The sequence below is a fragment of the Anser anser genome (assembly GCF_964211835.1).
Source record: "Anser anser genome assembly, chromosome: 6".
NCBI lineage: Eukaryota > Metazoa > Chordata > Aves > Anseriformes > Anatidae > Anser > Anser anser.
The window spans coordinates 17,111,493-17,137,781 of record NC_139726.1 but is presented as its reverse complement, the minus strand read 5'-3'; the positions used below and the strand labels follow the sequence as shown (position 1 = coordinate 17,137,781).

Here is a 26,289-nt window from a genome sequence, read left to right as displayed (position 1 = left end):
CCCTCCCGTCCCCTCCCTCCCTCCCTCCGTCCGCTGCCGGCGGCGGGCGGGAGGGGGACGCCGGGGCGGGCTCCATGGCAACCGGATGTAAGCGGCGGCGCTCTAGGCGCGGCGGAAGGGCGCGTCTCGGTGGTAACGCGGAAGCGCGGCGGGGCCGTACCGGCGCTGTACCGGCGGCGGGCCGCGGCCTGCCCCCTGCCCCCCCCCCCGGTGCTAATGGCGGAGGCGGCGGTGCGCGGCCTGGCGCGGCTGCTGCGCGACGCCGGTGGGTGAGCGGCTGCCGCCGGGCTGCGGGCACCCCCCGGGCTGCGGGCACCCCCTGGGCCGGCGGCGGCGCTCACGGCCCGGCTCCCCCCCCCCCCCCGCTCTCTTCCCGTTCCCGTCCCGTTGTCGCCCGCAGGGGACCTGGTCCTGGACGGCTCCAGCACGCTGACGCTGCTCGCCGGCACCCTGCAGCACCTCACGCGGCTCTTCGAGCAGCTCCTGGGCCCCCGCGACCAGAACCGCGGCTTCGTGGCCCTGCCCTCGCACCCCGCCGAGACGGCCGCCGTGCTCCAGGCGCAGTTCCTCTTCGACGTCCTGCAGAAGACCCGCTCCCTCAAGGTCCGTGCGGACGGGGGCGGCCGCCCCCGGCGCCCCGACGCCCGGCTGCCTCACCCGGGGCCGGGGGGAGCAGCAGGGGTTTAACGGCAGCCTGACCGTGGCGGGGCGGTGCTGGGAAGAGGCACCGGTTGTCTCCTGAAATGCTCGAGCAGCGCCGTGTCGGGCGGCTGGGCGCTCCCCGAGCGGTGGCTGATCCCCACGAGGCTCCCGGCGGGGGTATCTGAGCGGAACGGCTTAGCCGTCCTGTCCTCCTGCTACCTGATGCTTCGTGTTTCTGGGTTTTACACGCTCTTGCCCGGGCACAGGTTCTGGCTGAGCTGTTTCACAGCACGGTAGGTTGCTCGTAAGGTGTCCCTGTTCATCTTAGGGAGGCTGTGATAGAAATAGAAGCGTGGAGCGAGGGATCCTTCAGAGAGCCTTCTGAAAGGCGGCATGTGTCATGAGGCTGCACGCAATTATACTTGGCACTGGGGCACCACGAGGAGGGCAGAGGGTAGGGATTTTCACCAGGGCTGGAACGGGCCCAAAAGGAGAAAGGGAATTACCTGCCCCTACATCCCACAGTGGTGCTCAGGAGGTGTTGTGGCTGGGCCTTCAAGTCTGGTACTACAGCCTGCAGTGTCTTTAAAAGTGTTTTCCGCTAGAGACAACTATCTGAGCGTTGTTGGGAGAGTTTTACAGCAATACCCTGAGGCTGGAGATCGGAGTGGGGGCCCAGAGCTGTGCAGAAATACAGGCTCTCTGACCGGACAAGGAGGGGAAGGGTGTTGCAGTCAGGAGACTGTTGTGGTGAGTGCTCGTGTTAGCCAAATAACGGGCTATTTTTGTAACAGGCCCAGAACAGAGGGGAAGCTGCTCGTTGCGGTGCAGGGACCGATTTGCTTGGGGAAACTAATAATTTGCAGCAGCCTGCTCAGATTCTTAAGCCAGCGGGAAGAGAGGAGAGAAGGAGACAATTAAGTTGTCAAGACACAGGGCAAGGCTGGCGTCTGACATAAACGTTGTTAAAACTGACCATCAGAGCTTCCCAGAACAAGCTTCCCCTGCAAATGGCCCTGCGCAACATGCTGCATTAGTGCTGGCAGAAGCGGGGCAGTGATTCATCACTGCCGTGGCTGGAGCTGTGGAAGCGGTGAGGAGGCCTTGGGACGTCTGTTCTGCACCTGATGAGTCACTTCTGCGCGAATGTAGCTGGCAGAGATGGTCTCTCCGGTTGTACTCTGCAGTGGGAGCGTTACCTGCTTCGTCTGAAATCCTGCTTATGCAGTGTCCACAGAAGGCATAAGGAGCTGGGTTTAATAAGCTCTGTGGCATATGAACACAGTCTTACCTACCCTGTGGTGAAAGAGCCTGTGGCTGCCCTGCAAAATGCAAAGAGGAGGTTTGCAGCTACCTCAGCCTAATGCTAACTGTGTCTTGGAGACAAGCTCTGTTTTCCATTGTATCTGCTTGTGATTTGCCTTATTTGGCTTGTTCTAGTGAAACACACGTGCACACCTTCCACCAGTGTGCTAGTTCAGCTCAGCTGCTTGATAAACATAGCTCCAGCGGCTAGATTTGTCTTTATTTAGTTAGTGGTGGCTGATGAGGAACCCGGCTGTCAGATCTCCCTGTGACTCTGACAGTGGTGATGCCACATGAGCAAAGGAGAAGAAATGGAGATAAATGGTCTGGCAGTCTTGTGCTAGCTAGCATGCTTTTCTGTTTGACCTTTATTGAACTGTGGGACTGTGAGAGTGCAGATGCCAGCACGGAGAGCATTAGGTAATGTTAAATAACAGGCTGTTAGTTAACACCTGAGCTGGAGAAGGAGCCTGTTCACGGTAGTGCAGTTGGTGCGTCAGGGCAGTGCTGTTGCTTCACAAACTGAGATTAATAAGAGCCTTCTTTTCTGATTTTTCTAGCTCATTCATGTTCCAAACTGTGTTTTGCAATCTACTGTGAAGATCTTCCCTTTCAAGTCCCTCCGGCATTTGGAAGTAAGTACAGGAGGCTGAATGGGCTCCGAGCCTTGCCGTTTGGCTGTTCTTTACTTATTTTTGCGGTTGCAGAATGCCTCTACTCCTAAAAACTGGGTAGGCTTTTGTGGCCTTCCTACAAGGCGTAGTTTAAACTCCTGCAACACCTGCTTGGGGTAAAGCTGGGAATGAACGATGGCTAGAGTGCTGCGGAGGGAGGCTCCAGCAGGGAAGTGGGAGATCTCTTACAAAAATGGGTCTGGGATGGCAGCTGCTCTTGCACTGTAATGTTTTGATGTATGTTGTCCTTACTTTCTCATCACTGCTGCAGTTGAGGTCTGTCCCTCCACACTGCCTCCGGGGTCTGCGATTTGTCTATTCTCAGCTGGAGTCTTTAACCTGTTGCAAATGTATCAGTACACTGGAGGTGAGTGTCTCTGCAGCCCGTGGGGAGCTACGCAGGAGAATGCCTCCCATATCTGAAGGGCTGTTCGGCCGAGATAGGCCATGTGAACCACCTTCTCAATCCGCATTCTGTATGGCTTTTTCTCCCTTCCCCATTCTGGGGTCCTACCCCGACTGAAATGAAGTATTCCCTGGTTAATTATGTGCTCAGTAGCCTCCTCTTTAGCTGCTTGAGGATTTCTGGCTCCAGCCAATATTCATATCTGCTAAGTTTCACTGTTCTCTGTGTTTACCCATTTCTCCATTCAAAGTCCTGCAGCTCATCAAGGTTTATTTGGTTGCAGCTGATCAAGGTTTATTTGGTTGCACCTTAGCGATCGTAAATTAGAGCTGATTGTAAGGGAGAAACGCTGTGTCCCAGTGTTTTAACTAGCATTTGTGCCCAGCAGATCTCTGAGACATGAAGCTCCAACCATGAAGAACTAATAGTGTGGGTTGCGTTAGCAGTGGGGCTCTGGGCTTCTGTCTGGCATGGAAGCAACTGCCTGCTGGGGAACAATGGCTGCTGACACAGAGTGCCTTGAGAGATTCTTCTGCCTGCCAGAGCATGAGTTGTTTGACCAGAGCATGTGTGTCTTATTGCTGGGTGCTCTGATGAAGGTCTGGAAAAGTTTTCATTAGGATGAGTCTCTGTGCTTAGTTTTCAGAGTCTCCAGCTTGTAACCATTAGGTTAACTACTGCCACTTGCGCGTAGGAAGCAAGAGCATCTCCTTTCTGCATATCTAGTCATGGAATTTTCACCACCTCCAAATACTTGGCAATGACTTCTAAGTCACTGATCCATTCCAGGGTCTGTGAGGCACAATATGCCATCCTTGTTCTAGACTAGCTGTTCTCCTTTGTTCATCTGCTGTTACGGTAACAGCCAGTACTAACCAGGGAACGGCTCCTCGCTTCTTCCTAGGAAATCATTTCAGCGTGTGGTGGAGATCTGAGCTGTGCTCTCCCCTGGTTGGAATTGCATACTCTCAACTTCAGCTACAACTCGATCACTGCCTTGGATGACTCACTGGTGAGTGGGGCATCCTTCCTGCGTGACTGGGTGCAAGTGAGGAGATGATCACGGCCAGAAATTGGCCACTGCTTGACTGATGCTGCTGGGTCTGGGTGGGAGGGAGCGAGCAATGTTAATTCTGCTGGCCTCTCCCAGCAGGACAGGGTTTCCATGCTGCAGTGAAGACATTTGTAGGATCTGATCTTGTGTCTTTTCATCCTTCAGCAATTACTAAATGCTCTGAGAGTCTTGGATTTGAGTCATAACAAGGTCCAGGATTGTGAGCACTATTTAACGGTGAGTATCTGGAGCTGAGCACCAGTTTCCTTGCAGGGAGAGGACACTGCTGAAGTGCTGCAACCATTGACCTGCTAGGTCAGCGTGAGCCTGCTAAGCGAAGTATAACGCAGGAGATTGGAGACATGGTCCGGCAGGCGTGTGATTTAGAGCCAGTGCTTGCAGCCTTGAAACCGTTTCCCTGTACGTGCAGCCGCTGTCGCGGCGGGGCAGGGAAGGCAGTGTACCTCATCGCTCTGAGACAGGCACCTTTGCTGTGCGCATCGCTGTGCGTATCGCTTGGCTGCAATTCAGCGTGGCTGACGCTTTGTTGTAATCTGTGCAGCAGGTGAGAATTAGGTAGCCAGGCACAGGGCTGTTGAGATTTGTTGTTTCGTTTATCTAGGCAGACACTAGCATTTTTTTCTTGCTCTTAGAAATCTCCTGTCAGTTAATTTAGAGAGGTGGTAATCCATCACAGTGACATGTGCGTCTCTGGGGAAAGGCACTGAAATCTAGACTCTGCTGGGCTGGATATGTTTCCTTTAAGAGAAGCTGTGAAACAGCTTTTCACAGAGTTGGTAAGGCTCATAATATGTCATTCACCATTGTCTTTCTGAAAGTAGGAAAGGGCTTCTTTTGGTAGCAAGTTCAGCTCTTCGCCTGAGGCAGGGAGTCCAGTCCCTATCTATGCTCCATTAAAATTGTTGGGGAAGGGAAAAGCTGCTCCTAGCAAATTCTGTAAAGCACTTAGATTGTGCTGAGCACCTCTAGACATACCACTCCAAATGTGAACGGTGAAGTCTTGATGCAGAAGTAGTCTTAAGAAAATCAATTTTTAAGTGGCATTGGTGGGATTGAGAGAATGGCACGGACCAGTGCTCTGTCTTGAGTTCAGGATCAGGCTTTGACCGAAGGTCTCAATTGATCCAGTGCTGCTTTTCTCTCTAAACAGACCCTTACAGAACTTGAGTACCTCAATCTGGCTTATAACTTCCTGTCCAAAGTGCCAAACCTCGGCATCTTCAGCCGATCCAAGCTGGTGACTCTGATCTTGCGCAACAATGAACTTGACAGCATTAATGGTGAGCCTGCAGTGGAGGAACACTCGGGTCTGACGTCTTTATCTCTTCTTCAAGGAGGAGCAGAACTTGAAATCTTGGGCACAGCTATTTTTACAAGGGTTCAGTGTTGGGGGAGAGGGGCAGGGGGAAGCTTCCTAAGTCGTATCTTCTGTTAAGCTGATGGCTTCTTGCTTTGTTTGCAGGGGTTGAACAGCTGGTGAATCTGCAGCACCTGGATGTGGCCTATAACCTGCTGCTGGAACATGCCCAGTTGGCACCATTGTCCACTCTGCACTGTTTAAAAAAAGTAAGCATGAAAGCTGGTGGGTTGGTAGATTGGAGATGTTGTGGTCTGGAAGGGTGCAAAGTAGAGACTGTGTGGTAAGATGAGAGTTTTGGAAGATAAATTCAACTCCTGAGCATTTAATTTTAACGAGGAAAGCTGATGGGGAAACCTTGGAAAAACACGTGCATTTTAGTCTTTGTTTTCTCTGACACCTGCTCATTTTTCTGTATATTTATTCCCACATCCTTTTTTCCCCCTTTCCAATTTTAACACCATCAAGTTCAGTAAGGATCCTCTCCTAGTGCTTTTGTGGATTTGTAGAATTTGGAGAAGTCTGAAGGAGGATAACTACAGTCACTGTAGTGTCTGTGAAGGAAAATAGCCTACAAAGTATTGTTCTCCCAAGACTTCTCAGAGTCAGTATTGAAGAGCCTCCTGATGATTTAGGGGCTTGAGTAAAAAATACTTTAATTTCATTCTGCATTGCCGAACAAATTCCAGGAGGCGTTGTGAAAATTTAGTCCTCTCCTGGGTTGATCAGCATTCCACTACTAAGATATTTCCTGAGGCAGAGAGAAATCCTGGAGCCTCCAGGGAGATTAAATCAAGGTATAGAGTGTTTCTTTCTCATAACTATTTCTCTATTTCCTCCACCCAGCTGCACCTAGAGGGAAACCCGTTATGGTTCCATCAAAACCACCGGTCTGCAACCCTTGTACATTTGTCTCCCAGAGCAGCTTCCTCCAATGTGAGTATCAGCCACGTGCCTTCTGCCAATGCTTGCTGAAGGTGTAGGGTATCCTGGTGTTCATGGGCAAATGAGTGGAAAGAATCTTGTAAACCTGAAGACCAATTTCAGTGGTTCTGTGGTGTGTGTGGGGGATTTGTTTGGTTGGTTGGTTGGTTTTTTAGGTAGGGCAATTTTAATAACCTTAAATTTTTGTAAGGTGTGCTGGCCAAGGCAGGCACAGTTGAATATTGATCTCAGATTTGCAAGACCTCAAATCTGAATATTTCTTCCCTGTCTACTTTATCAGTTCTGCTGAAGTTCCCCAAACTTTCCTCTGTTCTGCCAGGTAGTAACTACGTAGCTGGACTTCGCAAAAAGAAACTCACTGTCTCAACCTACCTTGCCTAATTACATACTCCGTTGACAACAGTGACCACCTCTTTCTTTCCCCACATTCCTCTGCTCTCAGTTAGGTGTCATCACCGTTTCCTTTGTGCTCTGGTGCTTAAGTCAATTCTTGGTAATCTGATTTTAAATAATGAAGCCAGCAAAGACAGTGTTCTGGCAATTTAGCAAAGTAAATTGTCTTGCTAAGGGGTCAGAGGTGTTCCAGAGCTGGTCTGCCATTTATGTTAGCAGCAAATTGCTAGACTCGTTGTCATCAAACTGCAAATTGGAACAAGCTTTCACTGAGCTCCAGTTACTGGAAGCTAGTTAGACTCAAATTAGAAGTAGGGTACCAACTTTGAGGAAGAAGTGAGTAGCTGCCAAAACAGTTTGAGTTCTTGCAGAACAATCTATCAGATCTCTTCTGCAAACCTTCTTGGATGCATTTCTGGGAGTTAAAAGGTCTGTAAACAGGAAAACCACAGTAGTCCCTTCTGGCCTTATATGCTCTTAGGTAGCTACAGGTAAAGGCCTGATGGATAGGCAGGAACAGCGCTGTTTCTGGAAGTCTTTGCAATTTTGTGCCAACCCTATGATGACCTGAAGGGAAATAGAGTCAGTAGGTGTTGTCCTGAATATGTGCCAGTCAAGTGGAATCTGACTGCAAATGGGTCTCTAATTACAGTTCCTCTTGGATGGAGAACCACTCTCTTCCTCGGACCTAATGGTAAGTACAGTCGCTGTAAACTGATCTTATTGCCTTTGGGAGTGGGAAGTCTGACAGGTTTTGCATCCTCATGTGTCCCATAAAATCTGTACTGGCTGCCTTTTCCCTGTGAAGCAGTTCGTTTTGGCTCAGTCCGTGCAGATTCCTAGTAATTGCTGGGACTGGTCGGTGTAACTTATTCTGTCCTAAGTACCCTTGCCGAACTTGGAGCCTTGCCGGTTTCCCTTTCACGTACTATCTGGCACTTGACACTTGAATTACATTTTAGCAAAACAAATGTTTTTCAACATCCCATCTGCTGTTTTTAAGGGACACAGAGGGTGAGTTAAATTGGAGCAGCCATGATAAACAGTCCAATCAGCCGGGTAGGATCTGTTGTCACTGCTCCTACTGCGATGGTGGAAGTTTGGGGTGAGGGACAGGGAAACTGTTAGCCTGAATTGTGGCCTGGTTACTTTGTCTCCCCTTCACACTCAGTAGACAGCTTTCTCTTCTTTTGGATTCAGCACCTTCCAAAACTTGTGCAGAGTGTGTCACAGTCCATCCACACATCTACCTCGGAGAGGACCGCGCTGGACCGCAGTGCTCTGGACAGTTCCTGTGCTGCAGACTTCAGTGACAGCCAGTCCCCAGCAGAGAATGTGGCTGTCAGGCTCCCTCGGAAGAAGTGCAAGGTCTGGGACTGAGACAGCTTCTTAACCATGTTGCTGGCATGTTGGGTGAAGGGGCTGCAGCAGCATGAAAGCCCCGTGCTGGGGGATGTGGTTTTGTACCGAGTCTCTACACTGCTCTGTGTTAGGAAGAGGCTCAGTTTAAAGTCAGTCTTGATATACTGTAACAAATGTTTCATGGTGTGCTTCTGCACTCTAACAGCCGTGAATCCTTTGGCTTGTCAGAGGGGGCTGTGATCAGACGCTGTGTTGGTTGTTCTGTTGCCTCCCAACTGTTCTTATCCTGTTTGTTCCAGGGAAAAGTCAAAGTGCGCAGAGCGAGCATTTCAGAGCCCAGTGACACGGAACATGAGTCCCAGACTTTACCTCTCTCTGCTGGTGAGGCTTGTCTTCTTTCTCACTAACACAGCAGCTGAACTGCCTGCAGTTCAGAGGAGTGCTCTGGAATGGTGATTATTTTCATACTTCCCAAGTTTTCTCTCTGCAGGCCTGGTTTTACAGCATCAGAAGGAGATGGAACGCATGGACAGCTTCAGAGATCGCTTTGGTGTTGACTGGCTGCAGTACAAGAGACTGGAGGAGCATGACCAACTACCTGTCATCTGCCGGAGCCGTTCTGCGGATGAGATCTCAGGCAGACCTGCAGCAATAGACTTGCAGAGTGAGAACTTTGAACCAGAGCAAGTAAAACCCCAAGTATCCCCAAAAGAATTCTCTCCTGCTGTGGATGATACTCAGAAGGAGGAAGACCTTGAAGTGGATGAGCATGTGGGAGGAGAGCTGAGAGGAAAAGAGGAGGCAGATGAGCTACTGCTGGGGGAAGAAGAAGATGAGAAGCCAGAAGGTAAATGGGTCTTCACCGCCTTGCGTGAGGGCTTGGTAGATTAGGTGGGTTGAACGTGGTATCCTTGAAGCTTTGTCATACTGCCCAGCAATGTGGGACTTGTAAAGGTTTTGTTCAAGCAGGCCTGAAGGCCTGTTGTGTGTATTGACTTGTGCTGTGTCTTGTTTGGCAGTGGACCTTTGCCAGCCCGTGCTGGTGAGCCAAATAGAAGGTGAAGGGGACCCAGAGTTAGACTGGATCTTCCTGCGGGTCACAGCTAGGCATGTGATTGAGGTGGAACTGAAGGCTGCCAGAGTCCTCCACAAGCTGGAGCTGAAATGCTTGCAGAAGATAGAGACCTCTGAGATGAATTGGAAGAGGATGGTGAGTCATGTCTCATGCCTTTGGCTTCTTATTCCCTGTATGGGTCAACATTTTGGATTTTTACTTCTGTTAAAGGACCCTGCAGGTATTTTCCTAATGCCTGCAAAGCCTGATTGATCATCTCTTCCACCCTATGCAGAAGTATTTAACAGCATCAGTATTGCTTAGAGTATCTGTGATAATGCAGCAGTAGTCAGCACCAATTCTCTTCTAAAGGTGGGGTTGAAAGACTTGTCCCAGTGACAGGAATAAGAGACTTCTTGAGGGGAGCCTAAATCAAATGAAGGAGAACTCTTTCCTGTCCATTCCTTACTGGGATATCTTCCTGTCCTTGCAGAGCTATTTGTGGATTGCACTTTTTCTTGGACAGTGCAGCACTGAGTCTAATGTGACATTTGGAAAGCTACTGGCAGCTCAGTGGGCAGCTCTCTATCCATGCTGGATGTGTGTTTTATTGCTCACAGCCCTATTTTGCTTTTGTGGCCTTTTAGAAAGGGAGTGTAGTAATCTCTCTTTCTCACAGTAGGGTTTAAAGAATATTAAATATGTGCATGAACTTGATCACAGGCTTTCCTAATACTGTTCCCCAAAAGCTCAGACTTTTTCTTTTTCTTCCTACCTTTGTACCTCTTGAATGTTTGTGGCTTGATTTGAGATGCTTCATTCTGGGCCTTGTAATTCACTGTTGTACCTAGCACATGAACTTTTTTTTTGTGCACATTTTACCAAATGCTATCAGGGCTTTTCCGGGAGAACTGTTACAGGCTCACTAAATTAAGTTATTGTATGTCCATGTTTCCAACACTTGCAAACAAACCTAGTCTGGATGCTGCGCCATCTTTCTGGAAGGGGTGTTTTCTGTCTCCTGCAGGACCTGGAGCGAGTTTTCCCTGTCCTCACGTTGCACTTTAGCTACATTCGCAAGGACCGGCAGAAGCGCAAATACGTGGTGCTGGATGACTGCCCGGAGCAGTGTCTGCAGGTTGGAGGGGCTGGGAGGAAGCATAGGGAAGTGGACAATTTTCTTGGAAGATGCTGGATTCTGCCAGCCAGTACAGAGCCTCTGTTCTTAGAGCACGTGCACATCTACTGTCCTGTAACTATCTAGGTAGCCCATGTCTTGTTTGTAAGCTCAGGGTTTCTTTCTGTATAAATGACCTGTGGGGGGCCCTATGAGCATGGCCATGAGCAGTAGATCTCCTGGAGCATAAAGGGTGCTCTCAAGGAGAAAACCGTGCAGTTTCGTCCCACTGGGAAAAGGCACGCTGAGTTCTAGTAGTCAAGCTATGTTGCATGTCCATAACAAGGAAGGACAGCTGTATATGCCCGCCAACACTCTTTCCCTGTCTTGCTACTTCTAGTGTGTGCTTGAAGTGTTGTCCCCAGCCGTGGAAGAGAATCGGCAAAATCAGGACCAGGAGAAAGGATCCATGAGGCTCCAGTGCCTGAAATGCAAGCACGAGTTTTTGCAGTCGCTGGCTCCCTGGCAGCAAGGTCCTTATCCTGCACGAGCTGGAGACACCGAAAGCCTAGAGACCCTAGTTGCCTCAAATCAAGGTAGGTTGTGGTCCCTGGAGAAAGGATACTCCCTAGTGCCCGAGCAGACTACGAGAGTGGCAGCTGTGCTGCAAAGCATAGAACGTACAGGAGAAGGTGATGCTTTGGTTGTACTGGAATTACAACCTGTGTGGAGTGTACTCTGTCGGCCCACTTGGACTGGGCTAGAGAAGAGCCTGCCTTCTTCACCAGCAGGAATAAGTCACTGTTTTACTGTTAAGCAAGTGCCACCCCTGTTGTGGGCTGCTTTGGGTCTAGGAGAACGTTAGGGGTGCTGGAAACTGCCAATTGGTCTGCAGAAGTCTGGAAGAGGCCTTAAAGGTCATGTCGTGTCTCATCTTATTGAATCCATGGCCAGTTCTGGCACAGAGACTAATTTGTTCTAAAATGCCTTTGCTAATGGAGGCTTTTGGGGAATCTGCTCCAGTATTTCAGATAAAACTTTGGCTGTTAGGTATCAGAAAAACAACCCCAACCTAAGTCTTCCTAGTTATAATCTTGAGCTCTCTCTTGCTTCCCTTACAGGGAGTGATTTATTTCTTTTTTGTACTGGAGGGCTGTTGTTCTCCCCCCACAGCTAGTCCTGTGTTCTGTCCACTAGACTAAATAAGCTCAACTCCCTAGATAATTTGCTTGTCACTCATATCTCATACAATCCAGTTATTCTTGCTGGTCTCCTCTGTACTCTTCCCCACTTGTCCACATTTTTCTTTGGGTGTCTGAAATTAGATGTGGTATTTTGGCTGAGGCATTGCTAGTGCTGAATAAGCATCTTCTGATGGCTGAGTTTTTCAAAGCTCAGGTTTTATTTGAAGTGTCAGGGGAGTGTTAGCTCGGAAGATGCTTCTGGTATGTGGAAGTATCCTGGGACTGGAGAACTCTGCAATGAGGGCAGAGGTGCGGTCCTGGTTGCAGCACTTTCCTTCATCCTGAGACACTTTCTTCTTCCCCCCGAGCTAGTGGGAGTTCCAGGATCCAGCTCAGAGTGTGGTGTGGGTGAAGTGAACTTCAGGAATTGGGGTCAGGAGGGATAAGGACAGCTGGGAACAGACACAGTGGGCTTGTAGGTTGGCTGGCTGAGGATAAGCCAGTTTGGGATGGAGGTGACTAAGAATGGTTGGATTAACTGAGTGTGAGTTGGGGCTTCAAAGGCAATGTGAGCATTTGTGGATGTGAAGTGGAAGAAAGAGATGAGTCAAAGAACTGATGTAGTTTCAGTTGCAGCTACAGTACACCCTGGTCACCCTAGTTCCGAACATGGCTGTTTTGGGTGGATGTTGACACTGATCTAGAATTTCTCATTGATTTGCCAAGGGGAGGTGTGTCGGATATGGTTCTGAATAGAGCCGCTCAACAAGCCTCTCAGGTCACGCTGTACCTACCTAGCATCTGCTCTGAAAGGGATTGCTTGTGGTTTGCAGACGTTAAGGGGAAAGTAAAATCTTGTTGCCTGACAGCTATTCTGCTTTTTTCTGTATCCCTTACGAAATCTGCCACAGGTGCTGCAGCAGCTGGTGAGCCCATCGCCTGTCCCAGTTGTTCCAGTGACCATGTGGTCATCCTGCCTTCAGAGGTATGCTCCTGCACGCCCCTGCCGCCTAGCCGTGATGGCACAAGCGAGGACCTGTCAAACTCCCTCCTGGAAGGAGGCAGCCAGCAGGAGGGCCCAGAGGAAGCACCTGCTCTGGCCAGTGAGAGCAGCAAGTTCTACATCGGTGGGGAGGACAGCTCGGAGGTGGATACCAGCAACAGCGCCAGGACCCCGGAGCTGAGTGGCGAGCATGACGGCACTCTCCATTCCAGTTCCCGCAGTTTGGACGGGGTCTGTGGGAATAAGGAGCTGGGAACAAAGAGCCAGCACTTGTCCCTCAGCCGCACGGACACCAACGGGAGCAGCGTGATGGGGAGCTATCATTACAGTGTTTCTCACGGGCCCACTCCTTCCCAGCTCTCTTTGAACTCCGAGTCAGAGGAAACGTGGAACCTCAGTCCCCGTGAGTATGCCAGAGCTGTGCGGGGTTTAGGGGTGTTGAGTGCTATTGCTGGTGCTTGCAGGCTGCGCTGCCTCCTGCTTCATGTGGAAGGAGATCATCAAACATGAGCACCAGTGACTGGTTCTTGTGAGCTGGGTGCTTCGTGCCCCTCTCTGTTCAACTCTCATGCCTGAAGGTAGGGAAAACTGAGTCAGCTCCTAATCCCGAGTATTGCTCAGACTTTGAGTAATTGGATCTTGCTGCGGGAGCTGCACCGCTCGGTTACCAGTGCACTTGGGTTCCTGTGGCACTAGTAAGCTGCCAGCTGGAGCATCACCTTTGGAGAACAGTAGTCACTTTCTGATTGTAGGTTCTGGCCTAAGTGTGGTGTGAGGCTAGCATGTTTATAGGAGGCTGTGGTTAGTGGTTTTACAGACACTTGTGTTCTTCCCACTGGGTTTTGTGAGCTCAGATGACAAAGCTTGTCCAAAAGAAGAGACTGCGTGCTGGCTGTGTGAGGCCTATCCTGCAGGATAGCAGTTAACAGGAGGTCCATGCATGCTTTATGTGAAAGGCCTTGGATTTCTGGTGTGGCAGAGACTGCTTTTGCTTGGGTAGTAGTATGAAAAGCCTTGTACATCTGAAAGGGCAAACGTCAGTGTTGGGATCCCCTCGTGTTTCAGTATTGAGACCTGTGGCCTGGGAAGCGCTAGTTCTGGCCCCCTGTATTGAGGAGAGGCTTGATGGAGGCAGGTATGCAGAGAGGGTGATGCTGCTGCCCTAGTGGCAGTCCGTATGCTTTGGGCAGCTTCTGATCAGTGGGAAGAGTGCTGATCCCACCCTTTGCTCTCCTCAGCTGCAAACAGCGCCCTGAACACAAGGGACTTCCGTTCCGTGGATCACCGCCTGAAGCTCTACCTGGACATGGAGGTTTTTGAGGAGAACGACGAGGAGTTCCAGTGCTTCCTCAAGGTGAGCTCCTGCAGCGCCGCTCCTACAGCCCTGCTCCTTGGCTGTCCTCGCCACCCTGCAAGTTCTGCTCTGGGGTGGCGACTGGAGACTGGAGTCTGAAGGGAGCTGCAGCGTGCCTGGGTCAGTCTTGTCCGCGGGTGGGCAGCGCTGTGACTTGCCTTCTCTGTGCTCTAGGTGGCCATGGTGAAGTTCGGCCGGCAAGGAGAGTTCCTCTCGATCCTGGTTGCCTCTGACCTCAGGATTTATGTGCTGGAAGTCACTGGGGTTATCAGGTGAGGAGAGCGGTGGCAGTGAGACCCTGCAGCAAGGCTGTGAGCACTGGGTGGTGCCAGCCTTTGCTAGCCTTACCCTGGAGGTGTGGTGACATGCAAAGGCTCCGCTGGTTAAAACCCCCCTGCTGCAATCCAAAGCGGGAGAGGAGATGGGGCAGCCTGCTGCAGCTGAGGGCTGTGCTCTGTGATTAGGGGACAACCTGCAGAGTGGCTGAAGAAGAACGACTCTCACTACCTGTCCGATGTTTCCCATCTGGAAGTGGGACTCTGCCACCAGAGCCTTCGAATGGAGTTTGAGAACCCTAAAGCCTCCTACAACCTGCTGATCCGAAACCAAAGCTGCTGTGACCAGTTTCTGCAGACCCTGACATGTAAGAGTAGAGCTGTAGCAGAGGGGAGGGTGAGGATTTGGAGGATTTTTCTCTAGGAGAGCTACCAGGAGATCTGTAGCTGGGTGTGTATGGCAAATTCATTTCTTGCCAGCTCAGAAAATAGTTGGGGGAGAACCCCACTGGCATCGTATCTTCCAATATCTCTCTTATAGACTTGGAGAACTATCCTGAGCTGTTATGTACTGCCCGTGGGCTTGCAATAAGTCATCTACCTTCTACCCCTCTTTAGATCTCATACAAGAGCTGCCTGCCAAGCACAGCAATAAGGTGAAGGAAATCCCCACTGTGGAAATGAATCCACAACATTGGCTATGGTAAGAGCAGCATATGAGGTGGGGGTTTGGATAGAAAAGGGTGCTTGTCCCGCCGTAGCAGGGAAGCGCAGTGCTCAGCACAGGGCAGCAGGAGGCACCGCTTGAGTGGCAGCCAGGCCTGTGGGATAGGTTTATGGCAGCTGGCTCAGGTGCCTGCGGCACAGGGGGTGCAACTCCAGCTCTCATGGAGGAACCTGAGCAGAACACAACGGAAGGTGGAAAAGGGGGAGCCACAGGGCTGCCTCCCCCTTTGTGGGGAACATTTGGTTCCGAATTAGCAAGGTGGCGGACAGAAAAAATAGCAGGAGAGAGAGGTATTTTGGAAAAACTGTAAGAGGTGGGTCCCTCCCTTCCTCAAGTGGACAGCAAAAAGTAACTAGCTCACAGCAAGCCTAGACTGGGAACAGCACACTTCCTTGAGTGGCCCTCTGTGTCTCCTCCAGGCCTCTGCTGGACTCCAAGACCACAGGTTCTGCAGCTGCAGATGGCACTTGTTTCTTCTACCTGCTGGCCTACCTGATCCAAGGTACAGGAGATCTCGGTGGCAGATATCCCACACGCTGTGCTCTCTGCTTACATGCTTGTGTTCACAGTGTAGAGTGTGTGGGAACATGGCTGGGCCATGGCTCCATCAGCGAGATGGGGCAGGGGCATGGGTAAGGGCTTTTTTAGCATTGAGACATACAAGAAAGTCTCAAAGCCCTTTTCTACATGGAAATCCAAACTGTAGGGAGCGTTTGGTCTTGAGCACCAGGCTTGGTGAAAACTCAGAACGACTTCTGAGAAGCTGGAAGTGATCCAAGGGCTGTATTACTGCCACAAGCTTGAGGGGTCATGCACACAGCTGGTTAGTGTGTGTGGGAGCTGAAAGGGTCCGTGCTTTAGGAGAACAGAAGCAGGTGTCTGAACCCCTCGACAGCAGGACAAGAAGAGCCTGCTGGAGTCCACTGAGTTCTGTGCCAGGTTTTGCCGAGGTCCAAATGTGGTATCTGAGGGTGGGAGGGAGAACTTAAAGTACGTTTTTCTCCTTTTTTAGAGTACAGTACCCAGAACCGGACACAGTTCCAGCTGAGGCCTCGCTGCCAAGTAGACAGGACTAATTAAACATGCCATCTCTGATATTCCTGCTAATTCCCAAGAGTGAGATGTGACAAGAAAAACAACATGTTGCTGTAGCAGCTTGTGATCCCTGTGACCTCAGCTAGTGGTTTCCTACTTCTGTGCTTCTGACTTATTCTCAAATTCTAGTGCTTTTTATTTGCATCCACTGAAGTCAGCTGGATGATATTTATGCTCCCTCTAGTTTATCAAAACTCTTCTGCTTTCTGCTGTACTTACTACCAAGATGGAACGCATCTTAAACTTTATTTATGCTGTGTTCCATCCACCAGATCTGCAGCCAGGCAAATCAAGGCCAAAAAGGGTGGCCTTTTAGCTGGAGCTGCTGACTTAAATAAGGAATAGTGGTGGTGTTTATGAGGTCAAAGGGCTTGAGTTCCTTTTCCTGCCTCACATGAGGGTATTGCCTAGAAAACGCCGGCTGAGTGGTGGTCTTTCATATGCATGCTCCAGAAATGAGCTTGATCAAGCCCAGGTACATCTATTTACTACCCTGCTCTCCGCCTTTAGTCCAGAAGCTGTGTTAAGCTGTTCACCCAGTTACTGTTGCTGAAAAGGGTTTCCCCAGGGAAGGAATGGAAAGCAAAGCTTGTTCTATGGTGACTCAGGCTCCGAGCAAAGCCTCTCATGTTCCCTTGTATCCTTTTAGGGGCATCTGCTTTCCCTGTGACCCTGCTGAGCACCCGAAGCATGTTGTTTCTGCTGGAGGAGAATCACCAGTGGCAGGTGCAGCCTCCTTCGGATGCAGATCGTGAGGCAGAAATGCCTTCCGGGAGCAATATCCACTTGAAGGAGAAGCAGCCGATCAGCAGTATCAGCAATGTCATAACCTATCGCCTGTGTCCTTGCGACATCAAGCTGATGCTTTATGATGAGGTAACCAAAAGGAGGTCATGGGGCACACGAGATGTTGGGGGCTGGGTTGTGCTCAGATCCTGTTCCTGCCAAGAGCGTGTTGGGGCTGTCATCTCCCATCCTAACCCAGGGCCTTGCACCACGGAGGCAGGGGAGCACAGAGAATTGCTGCTGTGCAAAAGTCATGCAGGGACGCTTTCACGGCTGGCAGCAGAGGGAGAGGAGGATATCACTTAGAAACAGAAAAAAATGGGGAGAGCTGGCTGTGGCACTGGGGAGTGGCAGCTCGGGGCTGCTCAGTGCCTTTGAGGCTGGGCCCTGCTCACCCACCTCTGTGTCTTTCCTCCTTTCCAGGTGCTGAAGGTGGAGAGCACGTGGCACATCCGCACAGAGTGCCCTGAGCTCCTGGTAGAGCTGGTGGAGTGGATCCGCGGGCCCTGGGAGGAGATGTTCTCTATCGAGCTACGGAGGGCTGTGTATGAGGGCCTGGAGTGAGCCTGCCCGCTGTAGGCAGGCGGGACTTGGGGTCAGAAGTGCTGCTGTGCTGGCAGTGGTGCACAAAAGTCTCCCCTCCCATCTCACCTTGCTGTCCTGTGGCCTCTGCCTTCTAACGTACTCTTGCCCCTGGCCCTTTCTGGTGAGGAGGAGGTGAGCACATGATGGTCCAGACTTCGTACAGTCACTCGCTGGCACTCGGCTGGCCGTGAAAGGAGGCGGTGGAGGGTGTTCCTTGTAACACTGTGTAAGCTACAGGGTTTTAACTTGGTGGTTTCTGCTAGTTTCCTTCAGGATGGTACGAAATGTGACTGAAGGAAGAAGGGAGCCGAGCCAGAGCATGTTCGGTGGTACTCAGGCAATCGGCAGGCCAGAGGCAGTTGGACACTGCGGTCTCTCCAGCAGGTTTATTTGCTGCCTTCCAAGCTGTCTCGGAACAGCTGCCATTATCTGCTGCTAATATTTTTTTCTTTTTCTTTCTCCCTCTTCCCTCTTATCCACAGCTTCCCTAAAGCTGCCTGCTTCAATCAGGAGCCTAGTTGCACAAAGGGATAAGGCACATTGTACTGATAACCCCACAGAGAGCCCATACCTGCGTGGCAGGGCATGGCTCAGTCTGCTGCTGTAGTCCTTCACTGTCACGGGGGAGGGAGGAGCCGTGCAGCTCTTAGCACAGTCGTGTTGCTCATCGCTTAGGGGTCAGGACCCTCATGGGCACTGGCAGGTAAAAGTGAGGCTTAGGCTTTTCTGAGCAGTCCAAAAGCAAGAGTCTATTTTAACATGAGTTTTACTTTTTTCTATTGCAATAAAAGCTTATATTTATTGAATCACCACGTTTTTTCTTGTCTCACTACCTTGTCTCACTATAATGTCCTTGTAAGGTCTTGCATGCTAGCTTCGCAGTAGTCTCAAGCAGTCCCCAAGATCCCACGGAGTGTGAGCCATTTCCCTCATCCTCTTTAGGGTGGTTACGATCTTTGGGCTCCCAGCCCCAGCATGTTGTTTACTGGCTGTACCAAATCTCAGAGGCATGCCTCTTGCAGGAGCTGTTGCTGCCGTGGCTGTGGAGGTGTGAATACCTGCCCCTGCAGCGCTCTAAGTCCTCTGGTCGTGCATCATCATCTACTTCCAGGAGTCAGTTCTGGGGCCAGCCGAGGGGCAAGGCTGCAACCAACCCAGCTATACCATCCTCAGAGCCTTAGCGGAGGGGGAAGTTTAGTTTCTATACTTTGTCGTGGTCTAAGGGCTACCTCACAGCGCACTGTTGGGCGCTTTCTTGGAAATCTCCTTCTTTTTAGGCTTTCTCCTGTCACTTCGAGAAGCAGTTGAGTTGCTGAAGGCCCACAGTCGCCAATATTTTTATCTAGCCTTCTATAGACTGGGTTGACAAGATCTATACTGTCTTGAGGCAGATGTCACAACACATTCCACTTTGTCCCCGCTTCCTAAATGGGCATATGGCTGCTGCTCTCCGTTCCTTTGGAGTGATCTCAAGCTGGGAAGCAGAGTGAGCTCAGTGAAAGCACTGCCAGCACCTAGCGCTTTGTCTGGGGCAAGGAGTCTCAGAGCTGAGCCAGTAAAGACCAGTAAGATTTCTCTGCCTTCATCTTGCCATTTAAGGAGCTTGTGTAAGTACAGTCTTCCCCTTCCATAATTGTGTTTTTCATAAAGGGCAAGAGTCAAAATCGGAGTCACTGGACCAGCTTGTTGATGTCTCCTCTGTGCCAGCTGATCTCCTGACACAGCTCACCCCCAGCTTGCTTTTTCCACCCTCAGAGCTGCACCTAGGTACACGTTGAGGGGCCTGACAAAGTGTGGACTGCCAGAACCAAAGGCTTCATCTGTTTGCCTGCCCATAGCTGTTCCCAAGCTATTTCTTTGTTTTACCATAGAGGTAACTACTCATTTTGCTTCTGCTCCTTGACTTGTCTCTGCAAGTCTGTGCCCTTGGCTCAGCACCAACACTTTGGACCCCTTAACAGCTCCCTGACCACTGACGGGAGAAGCTCACATGCAGTCGGCTTCTGCTGCTGCTTCTTGGAGTGCTTGCTTTGCTTTCCCTTAATCTGGGACCCACCAGGACATAACCCTAACCCCTTTGTGTTTGCTCCGTGATTGTGAACACTGCTGTAGAGCTGCTCAGGCTATAACTAGTGGTGGGATAGCCGGTCTCATTGCACCCATAGGGTGTGCGCAGGGGCTCGCCCCACATCTTCCTGTGCTCCAGCCTTGTGTGTGAGAAGAGGGGCTGTGCCGGTGAGCCAAGGTTTGCAAAAGGTGTGACATCTGTTGAACCAGTTGCAGACATCCGCTGCTTGTCACAGCTCTGAGCACACAGTCCCTCATCTTAGACACACTAGATTTCTTCCCCTCCTTCCTCTCTCCTTTTCTGGGTGTACTTGGCTCCAATACTCAGCCGCTAGCACTGCCTGAATCTCTGCTTTTCCCCACCTGGAGAAGGCTGCTCTGGAGGGGTGCCAAGGACTGGGGGTGGCCTTTGTTCCTTGCTGCCGGACTCCAGGGCTTTGTGGAAACAGGCCCCAGGGAACCGTGAGACTCAGGCTTTAGGCTGGCCATCGCCGCTATCCTGAAGCTACCAGCCTGCTTCCCTGGGATTAAAACTGGTCCCGTCTTACCTTGATAAGGATGATGCCTCAGACGTGGGTTTGAGTCTTTAGGCACTTACAGAATCACGGAATTACTTCCTGCTCTCTGCCCTCTAAAGCAGCTGTGCCATGAGCATACGTAGCCTGTAGGTCGCCTGTCAGCTCCCTCATGCTGTATCTAACTCAAGTAGCCTTGTTTCTTATCAAGCTGCGTGACTGGAGGGACCGGTTGTTTGCTTCCAGCGGGCCCTCCCTGCCTCAGCTCCAGCCCCTGCGGGACGTGGAGATGTAACAGCAAAAGGCACACGCACCCCGCTGCTGGCAGGCCCCTTCCCGTGGGGCTGCCCTACAGCTTGTAGGGGAGGGGGACAGCGGCAAGCGTAAGTCCAGGAGCTGGACTTGATTATCCTTGTGGGTCCCTTCCAGCTCGGGATATTCTGTGATTCCGAGCTTGGCGTGAGTGCCGCGGGCTGCTGGCAGTGCCCAGGAACCAGGGAGGAGAGCCTGGCAGGTGAGCACGGTGCCGTCTACCCGCTGCCATGCTTCATAATCGAGCCAGAAGAAAGGGAAGGGGACTTTATTTCGAATGGTCTCAGCCTTCCCTCGGCACCAGCTTGTGGCGTGGAAGCTGTTCATTGCCCTTTGTGCTCCTCTGATGGAGCGTGCCTCCGCCCGTTATCAAAAGGATACTAAAGGGGTTGTGGGGCTGTCCCGTATCAGGACAAACAGTCCCTAATGGAGCCGTCTGCTCCCTGTCCCAGTGCCAGGGCTGTTTAATCTGGGAAGAGCGTGTTTGCCGCTGGGACAGGATGCGTGCTGCAGCCCCGTGCCAAGCAGGCGGAGCTGGCTCACCCTGCGCCAACGCCAGACAGGCGGGCTCCTCTCCCACCTGGAGCAAACACCACGGGCAGCTGCCCCACCAGCGGAAAAAAAGGCTGTCACAGCAGAGCCAAGATGGAGAAACGAGGCTGCTGGCGATGCTGGGCACCCCGAGGCACGGTCTGGTGGTGGCAGAGTCCCAGAGGATGCCTCCGTCTGGCTGAACACCCAGCATGGACTGCCTGCAGGAGCTATTTCCATGAGCTGTGGGGCTTCCCGCAGAAGCAGGCGCTCTCCCCGTGGCCGGAGCTCTCCTTATCCCTGTGCTCACAGCCTCCTCCCCACTCCCCCTCAGCCACTATCGCCCCAATGACCGGCAGCGCTCTGCGCGCTGCGCACTTGCTCCAACGGCAGGCTTTGCCCCGCGGATGTGGTGGCTCGGGGCTGATCCTGGTTTTGTGGTCGGTGACTGTGCTCCTGCTTCCTCGTGAGCGGGACCCCACAAGGCTGCTGCTCTCGTACACCCTTCCTGCCCGAGGGGGGCCCGGCCCTGTCAGCCTCAGCTGATGTGGGGAGGGATGCGGGTGGGCAGCACCCTTCACCCACCGCCTTCCTGGCTCTGCGTGCTTGTGGCTTTTCCCTCTGCCCTGGGGAGAATGGGCGATGCCGCTGGCTCCGATGCTGTAAGCACACGCTGAGGCTAAAGCCTGGTGACACCACCACAGGGGGAAACGAGAGGGCTCCGAAGCCGATGGCTCTGTGGGGGCAAGCACCGTGATGCCTGCCATGAGGCAGGGGTGGCTGGCGCTGGCCTTGGGGCTCGGCCTCCCCAGCCTGCCTCAGGAGAGCGCTGCCCTGGCCCAGCCAGCGGCTCCCTTCGGCGCAGTGACCTCGCCTCGGGGAGCCTCGTCAGCACGTGCCTGTGGCACCAGCGAGGCCACCCGCCATGGGGGCAGGCCCTGCACGCGGGTCCCTTCTCAACCCGCGGTGTTTCCCCGCGTCCCCAGCTTCTGTTCTCCTCCCTTCTCCCCGTGCCTGGGGCTGCGCTGCCGTGGCTCTTGCTGACTTAGGGCACGGAAGTGACAAGGCCACCGTTACTCAGCGGGCCCAAAATAACCAAAAAGCGTGCTTCGGCAGGGCGAAGCGGCCTTTCACAACCTCACGCGGGCACCGGCTTTTCCCCGGCTCTCCGGGTTGCACAAGGAGCGGGCTGCTCTGCCCTGGATGAGGTGGGCCTGGCTGACCCGGCGTGGGGATCCCCAGCCTGACAAACACCTCCGGGGACAATTTTAGCAGCGGAGACAAAGCACGCGGCCGGGGTGCCGTGTGTGTGGGGTGCAGCTGGGGGTGCCTCAAAGCCAGGGAGCTGGCTGGGGGGGGGTGGGGGGAGAAAGCACCCCTCGCTCTGAAGAGATGGGGGCCGCCAGGAGCCCCCTGGCACGTTGTGCTCCACAGGAGAGCTCCTGCCTGCTCCCCGTCCCCCCGCTCCTCACGGGGAGGTCCGGCGGGGGAGACCTGGCACCAGACGCGGCAGCACCGTTACTCCGGGGGGCTCGCACGCCCGGAGCGCCGCCTCCCTCCCCTCTCGGACCAGGCTCCTGGGGACCCCCCCCCACGTCCCCAGACCCCACGACCCCCCGGGGTGCCCCAGCGGGAGCGGCCCCGACCGCCGTGCGCCCAGGGGGCTGAACCGGCCCCCCCCCGGGGGGGTGCTTCGGCGGCTCCCGGGGGCCCCCCCGGCCCTGAGTCACGGCCGGGCGGTGCGCCCCGCCCGCCGGGAAGTTGCGCGGCCGCGGCGGGCCGGGAGGTGAGAACCGGGCGGCGGCGGCGGGGCGGGGGTGGAGGCGGGGGGGGGGGGGGGGGGGCCGCGTACCGGCGGCGGGCGGGCGCGGGGCGGGGCGGCCCCGGGCCCCTTTGTTCGGCGGGAGGCGGCAGCGCCGTGCCGCCGCTTTGTGCGCCGCTCGTCCCGGAGCGCCGTGAGTGGGGCGGCGGGGGGCTGATGCGGGGCGGGGGGCTCGGGGGGTCGGGGCTCCGCGCTGCCCCGGCCGCGGGTGGGCTCCCCTCGGCCACCGGGGGCCCCCCGCTCCGGCCCTGGGGTCGGGGCGTTGCGGTGCGGGCGCAAAGCATCGTCCTGCCCGTTGGGGGGCTCCGGGGGGCTCCCGGGGGCCTGGTGCTGCGGGGACGTCGAGGGTGGGTGGCCCCAGGGAGCGTGGTGGCCCTGGTGGGCCGGGCCGGGGCGCCCGGTGCCACGCGCGGTGTCCCGCCTGGTGCTCGCGCCGGGCTCTTTGTGGGGAGGGCGCTGAGCCCGGCCACGCAGCCCCCCGGCTCTGGCGGAGGGCTGGGAGCACAACAATAGAGGCACCGGTGGTCTCCTGGGGACACCTGCCCGGAGGGAGAGGGGCTCGCCCGAGGCTGGGGACACGTCCCTTCTGCTGCTGCCCCCGAGCCCCCCGGCAGCCCCGCCACCTGCCTCCCTTGCACCAGCCCAGCGCGTGCTGCTGGGTGGCGGTGGCGTGGCTCCTCTTGCGCCTTTGGCCAGAAGCTGGGTTGCTTTCCTCCAAATTTCCTCCCCGACCTCCGGTGCCAGTGGCTTCTCTGGGACTTTTTGCAATTCCCCCGCCGCCCCATGCTGCCCTTTGCCGTCGCCCTCCTTCCCCGTGCTCTGCTCCCCCCGCCGTGCCCGCGCCACAGGGTGCAGCATGGCTCGGGGACCTGCCCGGGAGCAGGTGGCAGGCGGGTGCCGGCGCTGGGGTGGAGGGAGCTGTCCCCTCGCCCGCCCTCCTGGCGCTGCCATGCTCCCTTGTTTACCCAGGCCTTGCTGACTCTTCCCCCAGATGTGTCCTGTAAGGGACGGTAAGTGTCCTGGCTTTTCCCCTACTCCCCTGGCTGGCAGCAGCATGGGGAGGAGGTGCTGGGAGCTGCCGGGTGCTCCCCGCTCAGTGCTGCCCGGATGCTGCTGGTGGGTAGGGGAAGGGATGTCAGCGCTGGGGTGAAGGACGCTGCTTTGGGGGGGCCAGGCGAGGTGCACCGTAGTTTGTTCCGTGCCTTATTGCCTGCCCTTCCCCGCAGGGTTTGAGCCAACTGCCTGGTCAGGATGAGCTGGAGCTTCCTGACGCGGCTCCTGGAGGAGATCAACAACCACTCGACCTTCGTGGGTAAGATCTGGCTCAGCGTCCTCATCGTCTTCCGGATCGTGCTGACAGCCGTGGGGGGCGAGTCCATCTACTACGACGAGCAGAGCAAGTTTGTCTGCAACACGCAGCAGCCCGGCTGCGAGAACGTGTGCTACGACGCCTTCGCCCCGCTCTCCCATGTTCGCTTCTGGATCTTCCAGATCATCATGGTGGCCACCCCCTCGGTGCTCTACCTGGGCTTCGCCATGCACCGCATCGCCCGCATGCCCGAGTCCTCGCGGCGCCGGGCGCCGGTGGCCCCGCGGGGACGCATGCCGGTGGTGCGGCGGGGGGCCGGGCGGGACTACGAGGAGGCGGAGGACGATAACGAAGAGGACCCCATGATCTTCGAGGAGATCGAGGTGGAGAAGGAGAAGAGCACGGAGGGCGGGGAGAAGCACGATGGCCGGCGTCGCATCAAGCAGGACGGGCTGATGCGCGCCTATGTGCTGCACCTGCTGTGCCGCTCACTGCTGGAGATGGCTTTCCTCTTCGGGCAGTACCTGCTGTACCGCTTCGAGGTGAGCCCGTCCTACGTCTGCAGCCGCAGCCCCTGCCCGCACACCGTCGACTGCTTCGTCTCCCGCCCCACCGAGAAGACCATCTTCCTGCTCATCATGTACGCCGTCAGCGGGCTCTGCCTCTTCCTCAACCTCTGCGAGCTCCTGCACCTCGGCGTGGGGCGCATCCGCGACGCGCTCAGCCAGACCGCCAGCCCCCCGCACCCGCCCGGCGGCAGCCCCACGCCACAGTACGCCAAGAAAGCCCCCAGCGCGCCCCCCACCTACCACTCGCTGAAGAAGGAGACGCTGAAAGCCCCCCTGCCCAACGGCAAGCTGGACTACAGGGAGAACCTGGCCAACTCGGCGGCGGAGCGCTTCGCCCTGGCCGGCGCTCCCCCCGAGCACGAGCTGGAGCGGCTGCGCAAGCACCTGCGCATGGCGCAGGAGCACCTGGAGATGGCTTTCCACCTCCAGCCGCCCCCGCAGCCCCCCAGCCCCTCTCGCAGCAGCAGCCCCGAGGCCAACGGCATCGCCGCCGAGCAGAACCGCCTCAACCTGGCCCATGAGAAGGGCGGCAGCATCTGCGAGAGGACCACGGGTGAGCTGGAGGGGATGGGACGGGACGGATCCAGCTGGGCAGTGCAGGGTGGCGGGGCACCCCCAGGCACGGCTGCTAACCCTCCTCTTGTTCCTGCAGGGCTGTGAGCGCGGAGGACGGCGGGATCGGCCGGTCGGATGCGGCTGCCAGCTCGGGACGGTGACGTGCGTCTGTCCCGTGGGGCTGGCCGGGGCATCCCTGTCCCAGTGGGCAGCTATGGGGACTGGGGCTTGGGGAACCTTCCTTCACTGTTCTTAATTTTTTTTAACAAAGGGAATATCTTATTTTTGTACATTTTTATAAACTCAGCAGCGTGCACCCTGGCATTTTTATACTCCCTTAGTGGAACCCACTCTAGGCCTGCACCTCCCCTCCCTGTCTCCCATTTCACCCCCTTTTCCCTCTCCCACGCCCCATTCCTGCAGCATCTCCCACTTGTGCCTCTCCCCTGTGCCCCCCGTGCTCGCCGTCATCTGCTGCTGAGCGCGTGCAGGTCACGGCAGCAGTACTGATACCTGCGGCGTGGGGGCTGCACCCGGGCTCCGGCTGGCCGGGCCATCCCACGGGGCAGGGCACGGAGCTACAAGCAGAGGTGGCAGCAGGGACCTTTCCTGGTGGGAGGGACACGTCCTGGTGGCACTGCTGCTGGAAGGTGTGGTGGGGACACACAGGTCCCTCTTTGCCTCCTCTTTGCCTTTCCCCTTCCCGGCTGCTCTTTCCAGGGGACGAAGAGGTTTCTGGGTGCAGGGGGTTCCCTCTGTGGGATCCCACGCTGTCCCCGAGGGGCTGTGGCAGTGGGGGCAGAGCCGTGGGACACCCTCACACATGGGTACGTACGAGTGGCTGCGGCTGTCCTGCCGGGAATGTGTGCGCAGAGGGCAGGGGCCGGCCTTCCCGTCTCCTCCGCTTCCCTGCCAGCGGCTCCGCTCACCGCGGGGCCGGCCGGGCTTTGGACCAAAGCCGATCCCCTCCTGCTGTGGGGCTGGATCCCCGTCCCACGGCGGGGCTGTGCAGCGCCCGAGCCGGGGTCGGCAGGGAGCCGGTTGGGCATTTCTGATCATCTCAGCACGGGTCGCGCAGTGATTTTGTAGCGTTGTTTTGTACTTGGATGATTGTGACTTTTTTTTTTTTTTTAATATCTATATTCAGTAAAGGCTGGAGACGTTTTGTACTGAACTTCTGCATCCGGTCCTCTGGGAGGAAGGGGTGGGAAGGGGATCCTACGCAGATGGGCTGGGGCGGGCCGGCTGCCGCTGCCGAGGGGAGGGAAGG

General features: G+C 54.9%; 2 protein-coding genes across 9 annotated transcripts; both read left to right on the top strand.

Moving 5' to 3' along the window:
- Positions 1-59: 59 nt before the first annotated feature.
- STK11IP (serine/threonine kinase 11 interacting protein) lies at positions 60-18,145 on the top strand. 5 transcript variants are annotated; one of them, XM_083840777.1, is made up of 24 exons: positions 60-87; positions 401-603; positions 2,508-2,582; positions 2,893-2,988; positions 3,932-4,039; positions 4,247-4,318; positions 5,253-5,382; positions 5,565-5,668; positions 6,306-6,395; positions 7,450-7,491; positions 7,998-8,165; positions 8,459-8,540; positions 8,650-9,006; positions 9,179-9,369; positions 10,241-10,351; positions 10,731-10,926; positions 12,426-12,920; positions 13,756-13,871; positions 14,046-14,143; positions 14,336-14,514; positions 14,765-14,849; positions 15,293-15,375; positions 16,618-16,844; positions 17,178-18,145. In XM_083840777.1, exons 1-24 carry the CDS (start codon positions 75-77, stop codon positions 17,316-17,318), a joined length of 3,462 nt encoding a protein of 1,153 aa, XP_083696903.1. In that variant the 5' UTR covers positions 60-74; the 3' UTR covers positions 17,319-18,145. The 5 variants fall into 5 exon arrangements, with proteins under 5 accessions (XP_083696903.1, XP_083696902.1, XP_083696904.1 ...); XM_083840776.1 differs by lacking the exon at positions 60-87 and adding an exon at positions 96-265; XM_083840778.1 differs by lacking the exons at positions 60-87; positions 2,893-2,988 and adding an exon at positions 96-265.
- Positions 18,146-22,411: 4,266 nt separating this feature from the next.
- Positions 22,412-26,190, top strand: LOC310901379 (gap junction gamma-1 protein-like). Of its 4 annotated transcripts, XM_083840884.1 has the most exons (4): positions 22,651-22,719; positions 23,556-23,596; positions 23,813-25,017; positions 25,117-26,190. In XM_083840884.1, the coding sequence occupies exons 3-4, from the start codon at positions 23,838-23,840 to the stop codon at positions 25,122-25,124; spliced, it is 1,188 nt and encodes a 395-aa protein (XP_083697010.1). In that variant the 5' UTR covers positions 22,651-22,719; positions 23,556-23,596; positions 23,813-23,837; the 3' UTR covers positions 25,125-26,190. The 4 variants fall into 4 exon arrangements, with proteins under 4 accessions (XP_083697011.1, XP_083697008.1, XP_083697010.1 ...); XM_083840885.1 differs by lacking the exons at positions 22,651-22,719; positions 23,556-23,596 and adding an exon at positions 22,412-22,550; XM_083840882.1 differs by lacking the exon at positions 23,556-23,596 and having other exon boundaries at positions 22,590-22,719.
- The last annotated feature ends 99 nt before the right edge of the window (positions 26,191-26,289 follow it).

Bases quoted from the DNA above. Each gene is read 5' to 3' on its own strand.
- STK11IP (XM_083840774.1), top strand. From the start codon at position 1,036: ATGTGTCATGAGGCTGCACGCAATTATACTTGGCACTGGGGCACCACG. The intron at 13,872-14,045 runs GTGAGCTCCTGC...TCTGTGCTCTAG, and splicing joins AGTTCCAGTGCTTCCTCAAG to GTGGCCATGGTGAAGTTCGG. The intron at 14,515-14,764 runs GTAAGAGTAGAG...ACCCCTCTTTAG, and splicing joins GTTTCTGCAGACCCTGACAT to ATCTCATACAAGAGCTGCCT.
- LOC310901379 (XM_083840885.1), top strand. From the start codon at position 23,838: ATGAGCTGGAGCTTCCTGACGCGGCTCCTGGAGGAGATCAACAACCAC.